At 37.0% G+C, this 23195-nt stretch overlaps 1 protein-coding gene and 1 long non-coding RNA gene across 2 annotated transcripts in view; one reads left to right on the forward strand and one right to left on the reverse strand.

Moving 5' to 3' along the window:
- Window positions 1-87: 87 nt before the first annotated feature.
- Window positions 88-13560, reverse strand: LOC131913704 (uncharacterized). The gene is made up of 3 exons (XR_009379962.1): window positions 13371-13560; window positions 11949-12013; window positions 88-201 (listed from the first exon to the last, which is right to left on the reverse strand). It is a non-coding gene; the product is annotated as an uncharacterized LOC131913704 (long non-coding RNA).
- Window positions 13454-23195, forward strand: part of Depdc1 (DEP domain containing 1) — a 32688-nt gene continuing 22946 nt past the window's right edge. Inside the window, exons 1-2 of the mRNA XM_059266516.1 lie at window positions 13454-13640; window positions 17031-17296. Of these exons, the coding sequence (XP_059122499.1) occupies window positions 13593-13640; window positions 17031-17296 (314 nt within the window). The 5' untranslated portion in view covers window positions 13454-13592. The remainder of the gene's footprint in view (window positions 13641-17030; window positions 17297-23195) is intronic.

Below are 23195 nucleotides of genomic sequence, written 5' to 3' on the forward strand. Positions count from 1 at the left end.
CCCCGGGTTTGATTTTATTAGTAAGAACTTTCAAGACTCAAGCTACAATATAAAATTTATATATGTGAGCTGAAAAGTGAAGCACTAGCCAGAAGTAGGTCTTTCTTCAGTCTTGCTCCCCAAGTGTTCTGAAAAGTGGAACTCTAGCCAGGAAGTATGTCTTCTTCAAGCTTGTTCCCCAAGTATTCTTTCTTCTCAGTTCTAGAACAGAACCATGAAAAGATAGCTACTTACTATGAATGTAGAGAAAGTGTTTACAAATCACCAGTTATACAAAAGACTAAGTATTTCATACCAATAAAGATCATTTTATAAGTAACAGTCATCATGTAGTGATTTCTTAGGATAATCAATGATATAACATTAAAACAATTCAGCAAAGGATTTTACTGGAAAATAAGATGGTAGAGTTTAAGCATAGAGTTTTCTGGCCAACTAACTTTCCAAAAGACAGAGCACAACTTTAACAAATGAATCATGTATCTATTATTTCATATTTCTTATGTGTTGTAACCATATAAAAATTTCTAGCCGGGCGGTGGTGGCGCATGCCTTTAATCCCAGCACTTGGGAGGCAGAGCCAGGTGGATCTCTGTGAGTACGAGGCCAGCCTGGGCTACCAAGTGAGTTCCAGGAAAAGGCGCAAAGCTACACAGAGAAACCCTGTCTCGAAAAACCAAAAAAAAAAAAAATTTCTATACATGCTTGACAAATCTGTATGTGTAATATCTCTTAAGAACTTTCTCTCCATATGTATGTATGAACTCATTTCTTCTTTCTAAGACTTTTGTGGCATTGTGTTTAACACATAATTATATTTATTACATGCATAAATATATTTATCACATGATCATTACTAAGTTGGCCTTTCATATTATTAACTCCCTGGAGATAGAAATGACTTTCATTATTAGAATCCCAGTGTCTAAAATAGCCCTTTGCAAAAATTGCTCAGAAAATACCATTTTGTTGGATAGATGGGTGGGGAAGTAAAAGCAATATATTGGATTCTAGTTCTTCTAGCAAAATAACTTACAGAATTTGATGGGTTCAATACTATAGTCTATTATTAGGCTTTAAAGCTCACATTCTTGATAGATCACTAAAGAAACTATAATGACCAATCAATTTTGTTCTCTGATATTTTGAAAGATATAAAATAATACATTTATAATAAAGGAAATATAATCTTGCAATATAAGGAACTTGTGAAGTTAGCCTTAACATCATAGATAATACATCATATGGAAATACAATCTCTACTGCTGCTACAAGGAACCCTACTTTCTGTTATAAAGAGGTTTTCTTTGGTAGATTCTGATATTGGTATAGGAGGAATTTTGCAGTAGTGCCCTAGCTAAATGAATTGGTGATCAAAAGAAAAGTTTTAAAAGTATAGCAGAAATTGTGTCTAAGTTCAAGTATACTATTTTAAGTCACTTTGCTGCTTTACATTATATAGTTTAGGAAAGATATTGAATGTTTAGGCAAGTACTGCTTCAACTTTATCCCAATGATCTAAAAGATGTCACCAAAGACTATCACTTCATTACACAAGAACTCATTTATACACATGTGCTAGGACATATTCATCTTTATGGACAGTTTATCTTGTGCCTTGCGAGGAAAAAAGAACAAATATGGAGGAGACCTACTTGATAGGTTTTTATGTACTTCAATATCTCCTCATATAACTCAATTAATTTTGATTGTCCAGAGTTTTAGAATATCCCACTGGACTCAAGCTTTTTGAAGAAGATTGTATCTTATTTATTTTCTTCTCCTGAATGATAAAAATATCCTACCATTAGATCCTTTTTAAGTGAACAAATGTCTGTCAGATACATACCTTCATAAAAGAGAAATAGGTCAACTTTGACTCTTTTTTAAGATAATAAACATTATGCAACTCTTGGCCTTCTACTTGAAGACCAAATTATCATCTAATTGTGTGCTCTTTCTAATAAATCAATTTTTACCCTCTTCATTTAATACAATGTATGTTATCAATAATCAATTATGAGAAAATTCAAATTTGTTCATCTTCTTTTGATCAAAATGATAAAATAAAGAAACTTCATGACAGATAATATCTATTTGAAAAATAACTGATTACTTTGTAATTTCCAGATTTGAGTAATATAAAATTTATAATCATAAAAGTCTGCCTAATTGTTACATTGTAGTGGCTTTAGAACCCAAATAAAGATTCAAGTCCAGAGGCATAAATATGACCTTTGAAACTGTAACCATTAAAAATGAACACAAAATGGAAGTGCTTGATGACCTGCAGAGACAGTGTGTTTCATGGGTTCTTGTTGTGTGGTATTTTGTTTGTGTTCTGACAAATAAAGCTTGCCTGGAGATTAACTGGAGAGCAGAGAGCAGAGCCAGCCACTAGTTATCCATAGAGGCCAGGGGGTGGTAGCACACACCTTTAATCCCAATACTTGGGAGGAGAAAGCAGGAAGGTCAGGAGTTCAAGGCCTCCCTGGGCTACATTTGAACCAATCTAAAAGAGAAACAGAACTGAGTGGTGGTGATGCACACCTTTAATCCCAGCACTATGAAGATGAAAACAGGAATATAAGGCAGGTAGAGACAGGATCTCAACTCCATTTAGTCTGAGATTTCATAGAGGTAAGAAGTCTCTAGTGGCTGCTGTTCCACTTCTCTGATATCCAGGCAAGCTTTATTTGTCATAACACAAACAAAATACCACACAACAGGTTCTGATTTATCTCTTCATATAGATGATATTTCTTGAGCAGTTGATGTTCTATAGCCCACTAAAAAAAACTGGCATGAGAATGGCCAGATAAGAGATCTTTGGAATAAATTCTTCAGTACTTGAAACATAGCCTTGTTGGCCATGGCACAAGTCAAAACTTGTGTGTGTGTGTGTGTGTGTGTGTGTGTGTGTGTGTGTGTGTGTGTGTGTGTTCTGGGAGTACAACTCAGGGCCTTGCCCAGAATAAGCAGATGCTTATCCACTAAGATATACCCCAGCTATCACAAAAACTTTTGATAAACAATGAGAGTTTGACATCTTCATCTGCTTTGACTTCTATTGGCTCTTTGTCTATACTTAATCTGGTATATAGCTTATCAGTTCAGTAATTGATTCTAATACACTTTCTGGCCTGAAGGACATATCCTTATGTCCTACTAAGGAAAAGTTACTTTCATTTTGACAGATATTTTATTCTGGCCATAATATATTCTGTGGAACACTGTTCTTTGGGCATGGCATGACCATTCTCATCTTTAAATCAGAATATCTGCATTTTCTCACATGAGACCTTCAAAAAATTGAGCCTAGTTGCATTCCTTCATGGAGCTGAGAAAGGGTCTGTTACCTATACACATGGGTTACCAGGAAACCCAGGAGACTATCATGCCTACCCAATAAGGGTTTAATAAGACCCAGGTCCTCTCTGAGAACATATAAATTATTAATAATTTCTGGCAGGAAAATTTTTTACTTGATGGTGTAGGCACCCAGAAGTCTCCCATAGTCCTGTAAATAAGCCCTCACTCAAGCTCTTATAAGTAGCCCTAACTAAACTGATTGGTTTGCCAAGTTAGTTGTGGGTGGAATCATTTCATTGGTCTGTCTTTGGTTAATTATCTTGGGTGAGTAGATATTTGTTCACATCTCCCCAGGTGAAGTGCATATAATAGTAGACAACTTCTATAATAGCCCCATTGACATCTCACCACTACCTTCTGGTATTTATACATTTGTGTAGTTTCCTTGAGTATAGACTGAACTCATTCATCAAATGTGACAATTATCCTCCTCTTCCTTGTTTACTCAAATGAAGCCAGATGTCATGTTGTAAGTGGCCCCATAGAGACTTTCACCTGGTAAAAACTGAAGGTGGCCACAGGCCATCCAATAGAAAACTGTGGCTCTAAGGAAATAAGGAGCCAAATGCTGCCAACAACCAACTGAGGTTTCCTGACAGAGGCTCCACAACAAACAAACCCTGTTGTCATGATCCCAGTTTCAAGTCTGGTGACAGGCTTCCAGAGACACTGGCTTAAGTAAGCCAGTCCCAGGTTCCTGACCCAAAGTATTACTAGATAATACATTCAGTTCTTTACATCCAGTGAATTTGGAGGAAAATATTACATAGCAATATAAAGATAAAACACTGGACGATTGTAATTTCAAATCCATGTTGTGTCCTACAGGGTTACACAAGATCATTGCAAAAAACACGCAACATCAGCAATAATAACAGACTTTTGCCCCACAGTATTGTTATTCTCTGATTCCATTACTCTGAAACTATTTCCTTTATGTTGAGTTTGTTAAACCTGAAATATCATTATCTAGTAATTAAAATATGTGGAGCAGGGTTAAAGGCCAAAGACAATGTGAAAGATCATAAGTAAATATGTCACAGAATGAGGAAATAGGAGACAGTTCAAAAATAGGTTTCCCTATTTTTAAATTGTATACCCAAATTAGGTAGGAAATGTGGCAGTATTCTGCTTGCCATACATGGTAGTTTTCACTAGATCAACAATAATGGCTGAAGGAATGGAAGCCTTCCCATGTGTGATAATAGATATCTGGGCAGTGGTGGCACACACCTTTAATCCCCGCACTTGGGAGGCAGAGGCAGGCAGATCGCTGTGAATTCAAGGCCAGCCTGGTCTACAGAGCAAGTTCCAGGGCAGCCAGGGTTATACAGAGAAATCTTAGTCTCAAAAAAATAAACAACAATGTAGTTGGAAGTTTTCTAGTGTCCCTCCTAGCCCCACAAGATCCAGACAAATCTCTCTCACCTGCGGTCCTGCAGCTGCTTATAAAATAATCATTCAGAGGCTTAATATTATTTATAACTGCTCAGCCATTAGCTCAGGCTTATTACTGACTAGCTCTCACACTTAAGTTATAATTCTTATCTATGTTTAGCCACGTGGCTTGATACCTTTTCTCAGTTCTGCCTTGTCATCTTGCTTCCTCAGTCTGGCTAGTAGATCCTGAGTCAGCCTTCCTCTTCCCAGAATTCTCCTTGTCTGCTTGTCCCACCTATACTTCCTGCCTGGCAAGTTAGTTATATTAGACTTTCAAATCAGCATTTTATTAAACCAATGTACAAAAGCATTATCCCACAGCAAAACAACAAAAACAAAAAAGAATTAGTGATTGACAAAACTGCCTCCTTAATTTTGTGGCAGGGTTGGGGGGAGGCAGGAATCTCTAGAGCTAGTTTCTGACAACTCAGCTCCTCTCTAACAATCCTGGCTACAGAAATGAGTGCCCAGGATCAGAATATGACATTTAGGTCCATTTCTAGACTTAGGGGCAAGAATCTTTCCCACACCTTTTAGAATTAAAAAAATACACATATTGGCCATATCCACAGAAATTTACTGACAGAAATTTTAAAGAAATGCATCGAGGAAGATCACGTGTTTAGGGTACTTCACCTGTCCAACTTGACCTTATCTTTGATGAAAACTCATGTTTGCCTATCATTTAGAAGACATTTCAGAAATGTCATAATCAGGTATTATTCAATGTCTATGCTACAATGAACAGCTTAACTTTTCTTTGGCTTTAGTTCCCAGGATTTGTCATTCTTTTAACAGAATTGTCAACAAAAACTCCATAATTTCTGTTTTCCTAATCTATTTGTTATATAATCAGAGATACTCCCCCCCTAAAAAAGAGGCTGATTTACAGATGCTTCTCAAATAATTGAGAAAAGAAAAAGAATAAACCAAACCTAAACCCACTAAATGGAAAGAAATAGTAAAAAATTAGAGTCAAAATTAATTAAATGAAAACAAAGAAAACAATATAAAGAATGAATTGATCTAAAAGCTGGCTGCTTGAGAAGATAAGCAAGTTTCACAGACCCTTGGCTCAACTAACAAAATGAAATAAAGAGAATCCAAATTAACAGAATCAGAAATGAACAGGGAAACATTACAACAGACAGCAAATAAACTCTGATCATGAAGGACTAGTTTAAAAATGTGTATTCCACTAAGTTGGAAAACAGAAGGAGGAAGAGAAGGAAGAGAAGAAAAGAAGAAAAAAAAGTTGACTTTCTAGATTCAGCCAACACACCAAAATTAAACAAAAAGATCAACAATATAAACAGGTAAAAACAGAAGAGTTTAACACTATTAAAAAATCCCCCCAACTAGAAATAGCAGATGATTTCACTCTATAATTATATTACACTTTCAAAAAAGATCTGCATCTAGTCCTCCTTCACCCCTTCAAAAATATATAAAAATGGAAGGAATACTTTAAAACTTCTATAAAGCTAGTATTACACTAACACCAAAACTAGGTAAAGACACAACAACAACAACAAAAAATTACAATTCAATATCTTTGATGAACACAGATTCAAAAATGATAGATAAAATGCTGGCAAACAGAACATAGGCATAATTCAAAAAGATTATCCACTATGACCAAGTTAGCTTTGTCCCAAATATGGAGAGATGGTTCAACATATACAAGTCAATAAATATAAGAAGTCACATAAGTGTACTTAAAGAGATTCAGAGCTTAGTCCATTATCATCATGGCAAGGAGCATGGCAGCAGGCATGGCAGGCATAGTGCTGAAGAAGTAATTAGAGCTACATCCTGATCTATAGGTAGAGAGTGAGCCGGGGCCTGGCATGGGCTTTTGAAACTCTAAGCCTGCCCTCAATGACACACTCCCTCCAACAAGGCCACACCTACTCCAATAAGGTCACATCTTGTAATCCTTCTAATCCTTTCAAACAGTCTCACTTCCTGGGAATAAGCATTCAAATACATAAGCCTATGGGGTCCAATTTTATTCAAACCAACGTGGTAGAAAACATTGCAGATGGCAAGATTTAAGCAGGGAGGTGTAGTATTGTATTCCCCCAAATATTGTGCATGCTAATAAACTTATCTGGGGTCAGAGACAGAGCAGCCACAATATTAAACATAAAGGATAGGCAGTGGTAGCACACGCCTTTAATCCTAGCATTCCAGACACAGAAATCCGTGTGTTCAAGGATACAGACAAGCATGGTGACTCATCACGCCTTGAATCCCAGAAAGCAAGCCTTTAATCCCAGGGAGTGATGGTAGAAAGCAGAAAAGTATATAAGGCTTGGGGACCAGAACCTAGATGCATTTGGCCTGGTTAAACATTTGGCTGGTTAAGCTTTCAGGCTTCTAGCAGCGGTTCAGCTGAGAGCCATTGGGATGAGGACACAGAAGCTTCCAGTCTGAGGAAACAAGATCAGCTGAGAAGTTGGCCAGGTGAAGTGAGTTAGCTGTGGCTTGTTCTGTCCCTCTGACCATCCAGCATTTCACCCCAATAACTGGCCCCGGGTTTGATTTTATTAATAAGAACTTTTAAGATTCCTGCTACAGGGAGGGGAATGATACAGGAGTTAGGAGGGACAATTCATTTAAACTAAAGTATATTAAGAAGCCATACAGAAATCTACTACTTCATAGGTTAATTTCAACACACATTTTTTTAAAAAAGTTTGAACACAGATACTACATTGGTAGATGTTTCTAAAATTCCTTCTCTTGGGGAGACATAGATGTCTACCCACTCCTCATAAGGTTCTAACAATGGTAAGATTTCACCAGTTTACTCTGGAGAACCAGTATGTTTACTAGGTTTACTTACAGAACAATGGATGAGGAGTTTCAGGCAGAAGCATGGGTGGCCTTAAAACAGCCATACTGGAAGGTTTGTATCCAGCATGAATGAGCCCCTCTCCCACCCATGGGTATGCAGATAAAGTCTCCTTCTCTAATCCTACCCCACTTATATCCTCTGGCCCTTCTCAGAGACCTTGACCTGCTACACATAATTAGATCAGAATTGCATACAATTGGTTGAGAGGGTTCCCATGAACTGTCCTACCCCTCCTTCCAAAAGTGAATGTCATTAACCAACAAGCCCAACTATGATGACCTTTTCCAACAATCCCAGTCAAACTCCTAAAGATGGTGGCAGTTTGGCTCAGAGGGTAGTCCTTCACAATAACAGCTAATTACAATCCCGAAGCTATGGATTACTAAATGAAAATCTAAATGCTAGGTATAAGATACTCCCTTAAATTGTTTTCTAGGAAGGCTCCAGAACAATACAGGTTATTGTCATTGCTTTTAGTTGCTCACTGGAATTAGATAGTAACAATCTGTTGCTAAAAAAACCCTATTACTTTGGATGCAGGACGTGGAGAAATCATACTGGAACTGAGCTAGGACCTTGTTCCGTACTGGGTAGCATTCATGGAGTTGCAAGTTGCTATATTGGAGGCTAGAGAGACAAGCCATCAATAGTTTTACCCCATTGTGGACTTTGCATATTATAATACCAAACATCTAACAAATATTCTGCCCACTGGTGCAATAGTGGACATGACCATTAAGGCAGTAACCAGCTGTGTTCACAGAGGTCTGCTCCTCAGGAAAGAGTTCATGTCTGATGCAGTTGGACTTGTTTAAAGGCTTGTAGCTGGTGAGATCATAGACAGTAAGAGAGAACCTGAGGCTTCTAATTTTTTTAATAGATGATGTCAAATTACATATTTATGTCTGTACCCACAGATCAGTTTATAGTGAGCCTTGGTCAGAGGCATTTTGTTTTTGTTATTGTTAGCTTTGTTTCAGTAAACAGAGGTTAATGAAGACTTGTGGCTTGGCCAAAGTGCTAAAAATAAGTTACTATCGAGCACTTTGTGTCAATGGTACATCCACATGCCCCCTTCTAAGGCTTGGAGAAAATAATGCAAGAGTGGATTGAAAGATGCAAGGGTCATATAACACAGATAGTGCCATGAAACGTATCTTCTGAATATCACATGGCTATTGTACTTATAAACTCACAGCAACTACAGTTACTTGCACAGAGCCTGCATAATTATGGTCCCATGAATATTCAGCCATAGATGGGAGAGGGGACTCTGGAGGCCCTAACCCAGAGAACTATTGGTAACTGATATCTGCTCAAGGAAGATTCATTGTCTTTAGTGACATAGCTTATGAGTTACTTATGCTTCAATAGATAGAGCACTCCACACTCATGTTTATGCAGGCAGCCCTGGTTAAACTCAGTGGGTGATAAAACAGAATGTCATGATAATGGGAGGGCAACTTTTGGGCAGGAGCAAAAAAACTGAAGGGATTAGTGAGAATGGGAAGCTTTAAGAGAGAGTAGAATGGTATGATGAGATACATATGAAATTGTCAGAGTGTAATTATTATTTTTTTAAGTACTGGCTCATGTAATCAGAGTCTAGTCTGTAAGCAAACCCTAAGAAGTTTAAAACTAGCATCCTCTGTCTTTCACTTCTATTTCTCTATGAGCATCAGTGCACTTTACCTATCCAGAAGTCTTCCTTGAGATGTTAATTATAGCCAAATTGGCTCCTGGTTCATATCCTCTCAGCTTATATATCAGAAGAAGATAAGTTTTCATCCTTAATGCAATCTGAAAGCCATCTTAGAGAGCTTTAACTGATTTCCTTGAATAATATGACTATACCATGAATTCATAGGAAGAGAAAACTATGAGTCAGTAGGCTCAAGTGTTCATTCTTAGGTAATGTCCGAGAGCAAGCAACACAGAAGAGTTCATGCAGAATATGTTAACATAACAAGTATTTCCCCAAATGAGGAGGCACATTTTTTCCAAAGAAAATGAAAGCTTGCTGCCAAGCCAAACAATGCATGTTAACTATACTTTTAAACCTAAATTCCATAGCAGCTGTCTTACCCTTCAAAATGCTGTATTTGTAGGATCATTAAATATATAAAGTAGTTATTTGGAAAATATTTAAATAAATATACCAAATATTTACTGGAGCTAAGTTACTGATGGTAATTTGTGGTGATATTGTGTTCCCCAAAATATTGCGCACCCTAATAAACTTACCTTGGGTCAGAAAACAGAACAGCCACTAGATATAGAGGCCAGAAAATGGTGGCACATACGCCTTAATCCTAGCATCCCTGAGGCAGAGATCCATCTGGATCTCTGTGAGTTCAAAGCCACACTGGAAATAGCTAGGCGTGGTAACAAGAGCCTTTAATCCCAGGAAGTGATGGCAGAAAGCAGAAAGATATATAAGGCATGAAAACCAGAAACTAGCCTGGTTAAGCTTTTAGGCTTTTGAGCAGGAATTTGGCTGAGATTTATTCGGGTGAGGACACAGAGGCTTCTAGTCTGAGGAAACAGGATCAGCTGAGGAACTGGTGAGGTGAGGAAGCTATGGCTTGTTCTGCTTCTCTGATCTTCCAGCTTTAACACAATACCTGGCTCCAAGTTTGATTTTATTAATAAGACCTTCTAAGATTCGTGCTACAGTAATTGTTTTAATATCTTTTATAAAAACAAATGATTTTTTAAGTTAATGTGTAATGGTTAATCTTGTCAAGTTGACTAGATTGATCAATACCTAGATTAGGAAAGTACAACTCTGGGAAGGGCATCTAACATGTTCTTTCTGCCATTACAGACTGACAATTCTGAAACAATAAGCCAAAGAAAGTATTTCTTTTTAAGTTGTTTCTTCAGGTATTTTGGTTACAGCAATGCAAAAGTAGATAACACACAATACCTATAATGAGAAAACCAACAGTTCAATGAGGGTCATCTTTGATCATTTTATAGTGAGTTATCACAAAACACAAGGGAAAAGTAATTAAATTTAAATTCGTGATTTGCTTTTTCAAGTATAAATCAAATGAAGGCTATATAGAAATTAGATCAATCAAAGGATCTAAAGAAAAACTTTCTTGGAGATGAATGAGAGACCATGTTGGAAAAAAATGGGGGAGGGACTTGAAAATAGTGAGTTAGAAATTCAGCTAGAGTGAATGATCTCATGGTCTGAGAGGAAAAAGTAAGAAAATCAAAATTACAGATGGAAATCAGAAAAACTAAAAAGATCTAGGTCACTAAATAAATAAGAAAATCAAAATTACAGATGGAAATCAGAAAAACTAAAAAGATCTAGGTTATTAAATAGTGACAATTTCAGAAACATGAAGGAAAACAACTGCCACAACTAAAACGAAAAGTAAGAAAATTTCTCAGGCAAGATAAATACTAAATAATATTAGTGAAATAAAATTTGTAGCTAGACATTATATTGCAGAATGACTAAGCCTTAAGATTTAAAGATAAATGAATCTTACAAAAATACTTCATTAAAAGTTAATTAGGAAAGATAGACAATTGAGTTGTATCACTTAAAGTATTTTTTCTAGTGCTAAGAAAAAGTATTCACCCAGTCACCAAATATTTACTAAATTATTATTATGTGCTGGTTAGAACATCAAAATACAGCAGTGAATACACTGGTTAAATTCTCTGCATTGGATCTGATATTTTAGTAAGAATAAATAAAAGTCCAAAGGCAAAATAAATGCCAACTAGAATCATTTCTAAGTAGAAAAACATTATTCTCTGTCATATTTAAGAGATGATAAGCTGATGTCCATTGTGTGTACGTATGTGTATGTATATATACATGAGGTGGGGGAGGGCTGGGTTCAGTTGTAAGAGTAAGTTATAGAGGCTTGTATTTCTTTCTATCTTAGTCCACAGTAAAATAGCATGTGGGCATTAAAGAAGCTCAGCTCAGCTCTGCAAGATTGTTAAAGTTGCAAAATCCTGAATTCTAAAGAATATCCTCTGCCCTGCATACTTCCCTTCCCCAAATATTGTTTGGAAGATTCCAGGAATAATATATTCCAGTGGTCCTGTACAAATAGTCTATAACTCATTCTGAGAAATCCTTATGAATGGGAATTAGAGAAAGTATGTGTGACTAAAAGTAAAGTGAAGTAATAGAAATAAAATTAATACAAAGATTCAAGCTATTCAATTAGAACAAGTTAAGTTTTCATCACTATAAATTCCTAATAGAAACAATGTAAATGGAGGAAACACAACCTACTGGAGGGTACTGCCCACATTCCAGACTGGTCTTCCTTTCTGAGTTACTGTTCCACATGTCAATCTCTGGAAAAAAACCACAAGACAAAAGTTAGAATTGTGTTTGACTAATTTCACAGGTATATCAATCCAGTCAAATTGAAAATCAAAGTTTAACCATCAATACAATCAATAAGTAATTCACAAGAACAGCGATATGCAGTTAATATAAAAGAAACTCCAAAATTCAACTTTTGTAAAAATCTGGCCTTTAGATATTTTTGTGTCTACAGACATTGCCAATATGATGTGATGAAGTAGAATGAATTCATAGACTGTTGGGAGAAGTTTTCTCCATGTGTAGAGCTAAGAACTGTCTATTCTCTTTTCATATGGTTCCAATGACAAACCAAAGTTCAATTCCACAAGGTTGCTCAGATCACTGAGTTTCTTAGGTGTAGATACAGAACATGGGTGCGAGATTACCGGCAGGAGAATGGATGACCTTAAAACACTGGAAGGTCTGCACCCAACATAGGTGAAAGCTTCCCCATGGCTTCATAGGTATAGGTCCCTCCCTTCCTTAAGTTCTCCAAAGCCTATATGCTCTGTTCTCTCCCTGAAGCCTAAAGTTAAGTACAATTAGGACATAACTGCTTACAACTAGCTGGGAAAAGTGACTAGATACTTCAGTTAGGATCCAATGATCCTCCCCACCCACTTCTTTTCTGAGGGAATGTCAACAAAAAGCCCAGTAGTGATGATCTCTTGAAAGCAGGCACATCTGATGGTTTTAAGAAGATGCAGCAGTTTGACTCAGGATAGATTAACAGAAACCAGCCTCTCAGTCACTGTGCTGAGCAATTACAGAATGGTAACAGCCTTTTATTGTTTATGAAAGCAAGTCTGAAATCGGCAAAGGGTTCTGAGACTTTATGCAAATCTCTCTAACTCCTAGTTCATCTTAGTTTCTGTCATTTGACAAATGATGCTTGTTGCAGACATATTTTTAAAGATCCCAGTAATGATTTAAGTGTGTGATCATGGTTTAAGCATAGCCCAGGCGTCTTCTAAGGATATCACGGTAGATTTTCTTAAGGAAGGCAAGTTTTATAGGTAGAGCTGCTTATACGCCATTCCAGTCATGGAAGAAGACGAATTGGAACCGACATTTATTTCACTTAGACTCTAACCGTGGCTCTTCCTAAAGTGTGTGTGTGAGAGAGAGAAAGAAAGACAGGGAAGTTGAAAGGAAACAAACACATACAGAGGCCAGCCTTTTAGGTGCTGTGTCCCGGTAAAGCCCCACCTGGTTTATATTGGTATTGCTGAAGAACCCCTAGAATCAGGAAGAGAGAATCGTTTTGCTGTTGTGCTGTTCATGAGGTACACAATCCCTTTGGGTCTAATGTGCACAGTTCTTTTAAGCAACATAGTAATTGACCTGACAAATTCTGCACCAGCTACACAGGCTGAGCGTCCAAGCGCCTCCCCGTGCTCCACCCTGCTCCCAGTACGGGTTGCTACGTCACGTGACTCAACGGAACCACCTATCAGCTTTGCTCCGAGATATTCAAATCAGCAGCGCGGCAGTTGTTCAGACACTTAGACCGGTTTCAGCTACGCGCTGTTTCAGCTGCCACCATGGACTCTGCCTGGCGCTGACATGGAGGATCAGAACGCTCCTCTTGGGCCTTACCGGGCCACCAAGCTGGTAAGAGTGTGGACGAGCTGCTGGGGGAAAGGGACCAGGAACCTAGGTTTTCTGAGGGACCCAGAGATCCTGAGGATCTGGGTGTATGAGGGACTTAGGTTTGCTGAGGGCACTCAGAACTGTTGGATTTATGATGAGCCAGGGATCTGATACCCTGAGGGACCCAAGGCACCTAGATTTCTGAGACAGGTACTGAGGGAATGTAGTTAGTAAAGGCACAGCTCCTGTTCCCTTCTTTGAGTTGCACTCCACTCTGGTCTCTCTCTGCTTCAGATCCAAAGTGCAGTGCCCCAAAGCAGCACCACTTTCTGACTCTGCAGGACAACTCCTCCGGTGTCTTCTTTTCCCTGATTCTCAAATACCACTGTTAGCCACTTTTCATGTTTTATTTGCTGCCTCTCAGAATTAGAAATTAAAGTTTCAAATTGGAAGCCCAGGCATGACAATTTGGCTTGTTGGCTCTATAAAATTTGTTGTAGGATGTGTATGCTAAGTGACACTAGGAAAGAACTGTTGAAACTAAACCCAGAATACTTTTAGTAACCACTGAGGGTGGTCACCAGGGCTGTGCATTTGGATTTCCTATCCTATAGAGTAATATACTTCTGGTTATGACATTAAGAGAGTCACCTAACCTCAGTTTCCATATTGGTACAATGGGCCTGTAGTACATACCCACTTTAAGAGATTTTCTAAAAAATACTGTGTTGTAGTATACAGAATAATAAGCAAGTTATTCTCTCACAAATACCTGTCCTACTTTACCAGTGTGGAAGCCAAGGCTCAAAGAAGGGACTCTCCTGAAGACACATAAATGGTAAACAGAAGAACTAGAAAATGCACCTTGTTCTGGCATGGTGATCTGGACATATATTCTACTGCTCAACAAGTAGTTGGTCGTTATGTTTATCAATATAAAGGATAGAATTCAGTGCTGAAAGGTACTTTAATGAGGCAGTCTTGACATATTAAAAATTTACTATCTTAGAAGAAAGTAACACAAGCACACTTAAAAAAATTCACCAAGTACTTACTAATACTTTACATAAAGTAAGTCTTTTTGTTACCACAAGGTAGGTATTAGTATAAGAATATTGAAGGACAGAGAAGAAAAGAACGAAGATTCATAAACAAGAAGTAAAGCTGAAACAATTTTTAAATGTTTCACTCTCGGACTTTATAAATACACTTCATTTCAAAACTATTCTGTGATGTCTTTGAGTGCAGAGTTGCATGTCACATTACTACTGTGGACTCAGGACAGTGGGTAGTAAAACAGTTCAATTAAGTTTTTTGAATGTTAGCAATGGAAATATGTGGGAAGAAAAGAAATGCAGTTACTGTTTTTCAGCAGTAAGTTCAGTGTTGTGATGCCAGGGTCAGACATATGACACAGTAGTAATATAATTAACAGTCTCATAAATCAGGTTAATGATCTGATTTCTAATATCTGACTTTTTTCTGTTAAAAAAGCGATGTATTCATTGTATACTACCTCCTTTACATTCTAGTGTTAATGTCTCAAATCTAGACATTTGACTGATTGAGGTTAGTTCAGAAAATAAGTGGGTTTTTTTTTTAATGCTTAAATTCATTAAATGTGCAATGAATTTATTTTATTAATTTATTTTACCATTTTATATATTCTATGTTCATTATAGGTATCCATTTATTTATATATTTGTTTATTTATTTATTTTGAGATAGGTCTTTCTATATGGTCCTGGCTGTGCTGGTACTCAACATGCAGACCAGGTTGGCCTTAAACTCAACATTCAGACCAGGCGGGCCTTAAACTTCCAGAGATCCACCAGCCTTTGCCACCATGCCCAGCACTCTAGGGATTTTCATAAGAGATACTGTACTAAATACCTGGCATTGAAAGCACTTTGCTATTGTAACTGTTGCATGCCAGAAGTTTTATTTGGCTAGTACAATAATTGAATACAGATTCTAGACAGAGTTGGTTAAACCTGGTCTTTTGTTACTATTGTTTGTTTGGATTTTATTTTGTGATAAGAACCTATAGCATCAGTTCTACTTTTAATTTTGGTACAGGGTTTCACTAAGTTGTGCAGGCTGGCTTTTAATTCACTATGTAGCCCATCTAGGACCCAAACATAACAAACCTCATGCCTCAGCCACTGAAATTGCAGGCTTGCCTCACCAGGCCCACCTAAGCCTGGATTTGAATGCTTATGTTAATCATTTAGATCAGTAGTTCTCAAGCTGTGGGTTGTGACTCCTTTGGGGGGTCACATATCATATAGCCTGTATATCAGATATTTACATTATACTTCATAACAGTAGTAAATTACAGTTATGAAGTAGCAATGAAATATTTTATTGTTGGGATTCACCACATAAGGAACTGTATTAAAGGATAACAGCATTAGTAAGATTGAGAACCACTGATTTAGATATATGATCTTGGTCAAGTTATCAATCTGTACTTCTTTTTCCTTCTATAATAGTAACTGTGGTGATATTTTATTTGTGTCCCTCAATAAAGTTTATCTGAAGCCAGCCACTATATTAAACATAGAAGTCAGGCAATGGTAGCACACACCTTTAATCCTAGCATTCAGGAGGCAGGAATCAGTCTGGATCTCTGTGAGTTCAAGGCCACACTGGGGACAGAACCAGGCATGGTGGCACACACCTTAAATTCCAACACTGGTTAACCATAAAGGTCTGGAGGTCTGTACAGAAAGACAGGAAGTGACAGAGCTGGGCAGGAAGAGGAAATGAGATGGCAGAACAGAAAGGCATATAGACATAGGTATACAGGAAGTAGCTCTTTTTGGTGAAGGATCTCCAAGTGGTAAGAATGTGGCTGGCTTCTTTCTGCTTTTCTGATCTCTTGGCTTTTTACCCCAATATTTGGCTCCGTGTTTTTATTAATAAGATCATTTAGCACTTCGTCCTACAAGTAACTTCATAAGATTGTGAGATTTACAGTTAAATTATGAATATAAAGCATATCATTAATGTTAATTAAAGTAAATAATCTAGTAGTAAATGCTTTATCAAGAACTAAGAAATGGGTACATTACAGTTCTTTTCATTTCTAAGTTTCCTAAGTGAAATGCCCAATGAATGTATAGTAAAAAAGAAAATATTATTTTGGCACTAGAATTAATAATAAATTAGTGAGATATAAGATTTTATATATCACAGGTAAGATGATTTCATCAAAAATATTTACAGTATAATCAGCTGTGAAATAATGAATTTTCTTTGTCTAATGATTTTCTTTATTCCTTTTGGTTATTTTGAGATAGGGACTCATGTAGCCCAAACTAGCCTAGAACTGACTACATACCCAAATCAATAAAATTTCATTTTTTGCTGTGATCTTTTTTAACATTATTTTCCTTCTCTTCACAGTGGAATGAAGTAACCACATCTTTTCGAGTAGGAATGCCTTTAAGAAAACATAGACAACATTTAAAAAAATACAGCAATTGCTTCACTGCAGGAGAAGCAGTAGATTGGCTTTATGATCTACTAAGAAGTAATAATAATTTTGGTCCTGAAGTTACAAGACAACAGACTGTTCAATTATTGAGAAAATTTCTTAAGAATCATGTGATTGAAGATATCAAAGGTAGATGGGGATCGGAAAACCTTGATGACAACAATCAACTATTCAGGTACTGAATAGATATGCCATTATAAAATCTAATTACTTCTGATCCCAGCAGTTCTCTTAAGATAAATAGTCTTCCCTAGTAAGGAACCCCCAAAATAGTTATCCAGTACCAAGTGGTCATCCCTGAATCATACACATACTAGTAAATTCATATGAACTGAGCAGGTTGCATTTATATGTTTAGAATAGTCATCCACAATATACACATGAATTTGAGAGCAAGGAGGGGTACATGGGAAGGGTTGGAGGGAGGAAAGAGTAGGGTGAAATCATGTAATTATATTTTAATTTCAAAATGAAAAAAATGTAAAGACAAAAACCTGATATTACAATGAAATTGTAGTTCCACATTTGTTACATTTTTATAGAAATAGCAGCTTCTTTCAGAGAAGTAATGTTTCTTTTATAAAGATACTACTGCTCTTTTTTCCTCTTTTATTGAAAATAGATTTTTTACATACAATATATTCTGATTAAAGTTTCCTCTCCCCCACTCCTCCCAGTTCTTCCCCACCTCTACTCATACCCAGATCCATACCCTTTTTTCTCTTCTTAGAAAACAAAAGGTATCTAAAGAATAGTAATATAATAAAATAAGGTAAATAAACAAATAAATCGGAATGTGATAAAACAACCAAACAAGAAAAAGAGCCAAAGGAAAAGTATAAGAAATGCATATAGTTGCAGAGACAGACATTCACACACTCAGGAATCCCATAGAAACTCAAAATTGGAAGCCATAATATATATGGAAAGGACCTGTAATGTAGAAAAACAAAACAATGTCCTGACTTAACATTATGAGACAAAGAAACTTCAAAGATGACATTGAGTTTGTTTTGTGTTAGTCATGAACTGCTGGGCACAGAGCCTACCCTTAAGAGTGTTTTGTTTCCCTAGGGAGGTTCCCTTAGATAAATCTAAGTTTTCATTTTCAAGTGGCTATCAATTGGAAATAGCCTCTGAGCTAGGGATGGGTATGTGTCTAATTCTCTTTTCAGCTGTAGGACCCCATCTGGTGCAGACATGTATAGATCCTATGCATTTTGCCACAGTCTTTGTTAATTCATATGTGTGCCAGTCCTGTTGTGTATAGAAGGCCTTAATTCCTTGCTACCCTCCATCCCCTCTGGCTCTTATACTCTTCACCTCCTCTTCCTCAGTTCCCTGAGCCCTGAGTGGGGGGCATTTGATGAAGACATTCCATTTACAATTGAGTGTTCCAATGTCTCTTACTCTCTGCATAATGTCTGACTGTGTAGGTCTCTGTATTTGTTCCTATCTGCTGCAGGAGGAAGTTTCTCTTGATGATGGCTGAAGTTGGCACTGATCTTTGAGTATAGCAGAATGTCATTAGAAGTCATTTTATTGGTACATTTTTGTTTGTTTGTTTTGTTCTGTTTTAAAACAGAAGTATTTGGTTTTACCCTATGTCTCTGGCTTGTCTAGTCTCAGATTTTGGTTGGTTACTCCCACAAGCTTTGTGCCACCATTGCTAGCATATATTGTAGGCAGGACACCATCATAGATCAAAGGGTTTGTGGCTAGGTTGGTGTTTACGTTTCTCTTTTGATACTGCACAGAGTACCTTCATTTACTAAAGATGCTAGAACATGGGGGTGAAGGCTCTATGTAGGCGTCAGCTCAACCTCTCCATGTTCAGTGAGTTGTGTGGGTGTTGTCTTCAGCAACAGGGTCTTACCATCAGTTTGTGGAGAGCCACCAATAGTCTTGACAATTATCCAGATTGTTTGGGGATTCTTATTGGTTCCCTTTTGCCAACAACTTGGTTAGCTCTAACCAATTCCTGATACTGGAAGCTTTACTTGTTAATGAGAGATGTCCAACTGGGCCTCTGTCTCCCTGGTTATTTGGTGATTTTATTTAGTTTGCCTTCATATGTGTATATAGTGTAGGAAGTTTCTATTATATTTCCATATGACCCTTCAAGTGGCCTTTAGTTTTAGATGTTCCTCCCCATATTCTTTGCTTGCTTCCCTCTTCCCCCTCCATACATACACATTCATCCATCCATAGCTATCTATTCTATTTCTATTTCCTTGGGAGATCTATCCCTCCACCCTAGTCCCTTGTTCTCAAGCTCTATGGATTGTAGCTTGATTATCAATGGCTTAAAATCTAACATCCACGTATAAGTAAATACATACCATATTTGTCTTTCTGGGTCTGGGTTACCTCATTCAAGATGATTCTTTTTTCTAGCTTCATTCATTTACCTGTGCATTTCATAATCCCACTTTTTTTTAACAGCTGAGTAAATATATCACATTTTCTTTATCCATTCATCCATTGACAGACATCTAGGTTATTTCCAGTTTCTGGCTATTATGAATAGACCAGCAATGAACATTGTTGAGCAAGTGCCTCTGTAGTAGGATGAAGTGACCTTTGGGTATATGTCAACAGTGGTATGGCTGTATCTTGAGGTAGATTGATTTCCATCTTCCCAGGGAACTGCCACAGTGATATCCATAGTGGTTGTAAAAGTTGCACTCCCACCAGCAAAGGATGAGTGTTCTCCTTACTCCACATTCTCATCAGCATGAGCTGTCACTTGTTTTACTGATTGTGGTCATTCTGACTGCTGTAAGATGAAATCTTATATGCATTTCTATGATGACTAAGGATCTTGAACATTTCTCTAAGTGCTTCTCAGCCATTTGAGTTTCCTCTTTTGAGAATGCTGTTTAGAGCTGTATCTCATTTTTAATTGGGTTATTTATTTCCTTGGTTTCCAGTTTTTTGAGTTCTTTATATATTTTGAATATTATCCCTGTGTTGGATATGTAGTTGAATTTTTTTCTATTCTGTAGCTTTCTGCTTTGTCTAAATGGTGGTGTCCTTTGCAATACAAAAGATTTCAAGTTTTTTTTTTGTTTTGTTTTTGTTTTTTTTTTTTTTTGTTTGTTTGTTTTTTCTGAGACAGGGTTTCTCTATGTAGCTTTGCGCCTTTCCTGGAACTCACTTGGTAGCCCAGGCTGGCCTCAAACTCACAGAGATCCGCCTGGCTCTGCCTCCCGAGTGCTGGAATTAAAGGCGTGCGCCACCACCGCCCAGCAAGATTTCAAGTTTTATGAAGTTCCGTCCATTAATTTTTGTTCTTAGTGCATGTGCTCTTAGTGTTCTGTTCAGAGAGTCTTTTCCTGTGCCAAAGAGTTTGAGACTATTCTCTCACTTTCTCTTCTATTAGATTTGGTGTATCTGGTTCTGTAACTATCTATTTTATTTACCGTTCCTTGAGAGATCTATCCCTGCCCACTAGTCCCTTACTGTCTATTCACTTTCTGTCTCTTACTTGAAAACAAATGACAGAGGCTTCTAAGGAATAATAATGAAGCATAATATAATGTACTATAATATAATAAGATAAAAACTAACAAATTGGAGTTGGACAAGACAAACAGACAAAGAATAGAGCCCTGGAGAAGATACAAGAATCAGAGATCTCTTGTTCACACACTCAGGAGTCCCATAAAAACACTAAACTGGAAGCCATAATATATATGTAGAGGACCTGGTAAAGACTGGTGCAGGCCCTGTGCATGCTGCCTCAGTCTCTGATGACTTCACTTTTTAAACTTCTGAGTAATATTCCAGTATATAAATGTACCACATTTTCATTGTCTGTTCATGCGTTGATGGACATTTAGGATGTTTATAATTTCTGGCTATTATGAATAGAGCAACAATGAACATGGTTGAGCAAGTGTCTCTGTAATAGGAAAAACATCCTTTAGGTATGTGTTTGATTCTTGAAATAGGTTAATTACCATCTTTCTGATGTACAGCTATACTGATTTCTATACTGGCTGTACAGTTTTGCGCTTCCTCCAGAAATGGTTAAGTGTTTCCCTTCCTCCACATCCTTGCCAACATAATCTGTCTTTTGTTTTATTGATTTTGGCCATTGTGATGGTTTTATATGAAATCTCAAAGTAATTTTGATTTATATTTTCCTGATGACTAAGGATATTGAACATTTCTTTAAGTGTTTCTCAGCCATTTGAGTTTCTTCTATTGAGAATTCTCTGTTTAGAGCTGTACCCCATTTTTAAATTGGGCTATTTGTTTTCTTGATGTACAGTATTTTGAGATTTTTATATATTTTGGATATTAGCCCTCTATTTGTATAGTTGGTAAAAAAAAATCTTTTCCCATTCTGTAGCCTGCTATTTTTTCAGAATGATGGTGTTCTTTGCTATACAGAAGCTTTTCAGTTTCATGGGGTTCCATTTATTAATTATTGCTTGTAGTGCCTTTGTTACTGATGTTCTCTTCTGAAAGACTTTTCTTGTGTCAATGAGTTCAAGACTATTCCCTACTTTTTCTTCTATGAAATTCAGTGTATCTGGCCATATGTTGAAGTCTTTGGTACATTTGGAGTTGAGTTTTGTGCAGTGTGATTAGTATGGATCTATTTGGATTCATCTACATGCCATCCAGTTTGACTAGCAACTTTTATTGAAGATGGTCCCCTTTTTTCCATTGTACATTTCTAGCTTCTTTATCAAAAACCAAGTGTCCATAGATGTGTGGATTTATGTTTGGGTCTTCAATTCTAATTCATCCATCAACATGTCTGTTCTTGTGCCAATACCATGTTTTTGTTTTTAATTTAATTTTTTTGTACCTCTGTAGTATAATTTAGGATCAGGGGTGATGATACCCCTGGCAGTTCTTTTATCATTCAGGAGTGTTTTAGCTATCCTGGGTTTTTTCAGTTTCCGTGTAAGGCTGAAAATTGCTCTTTCAAGTTCTATGAAGAATTGTGTTGGAATTTTGATGGGGATTGCATTGAATCTGTAGATTGCTTTTGGTAGAGTGGCCATTTTTACTATGTTAATCCTGCCAATCCATGAACATGGGAGATCTTTCTATCCTTTAATGTTTTATTTAATTTCTTTCTTCAGAGACTTAATTTTTTAATCATACAAGTCTTTCACTTGCTTGGTTAGATTTACCCCAAGGTATTTTGTTATTTGAGGCTATTGTGAAAGGTGTTGTTTCCCTGATTTCTTTCTTATTCTATTTGTCATTTGTATATAGGAAAGTTACTGATTTCTGTGAGTTAATTTTGTATCCAGCTGCTTTGCCTTAGGAGTTCCCCAGTGTAAGTATTATGTAGCTGGAGTTTTCTCTCCGGGACCCACCAAGCCCCGGCATTCCGACAGCCCACTTATAAAATAAACACACAGACGCTTATATTATTTACAAACTGTATGGCCATGGCAGGCTTCTTGTTAACTGTTCTTATATCTTAAATTAACCCATTTTTATTTATCTATAAGTTGCCACGTGGCTCGTGGCTTACCGGTATCTTACATCTCGCTTGTCATGGCGGTGGTTGGCAGTGTCTCTCTGCCTCAGCCTTTCATTCCCCAGAATTCTCTTCTCTGCTTGTCCCACCTATACTTCCTGCCTGGATACTGGCCAATCAACATTTTATTCATACAGAGTAATATCCACAGAAGTATTAGGATGACTTATGTATACTATCATTTCATCTGCAATGAAAGTTACCTTTTCTTCCTTTCCAATTTGTATCTCCTTCAATTGTGTTGCTCTAGCTAAGACTTCAAGTAGTATCTAGAATAGGTGTGAAGAGAGTGGACACCCTTGTCTTGTTCCTGATTTTAGTGGAAATGCTTTGAGTTTCTCTATATTTAAATAGTTGTATATAAGCGTACTGTAAATTGCCTTTATTATGTTGTAGGGTGTCCCTTGTATCCCTAAATTCTCTGGGACTTTTATCATGAAGTGGCGTTGAATGTTCAAATGTCTTTTCTGCATCACATGAGATGATCATGTAGTTTTTGTCTTTAGTTTGTTTATATGGTGTATTACATTTATTGATTTACATATGTTGAACCATCCCTGCT

This window comes from Peromyscus eremicus, chromosome 6 (assembly GCF_949786415.1).
Source record: "Peromyscus eremicus chromosome 6, PerEre_H2_v1, whole genome shotgun sequence".
Lineage (NCBI taxonomy): Eukaryota > Metazoa > Chordata > Mammalia > Rodentia > Cricetidae > Peromyscus > Peromyscus eremicus.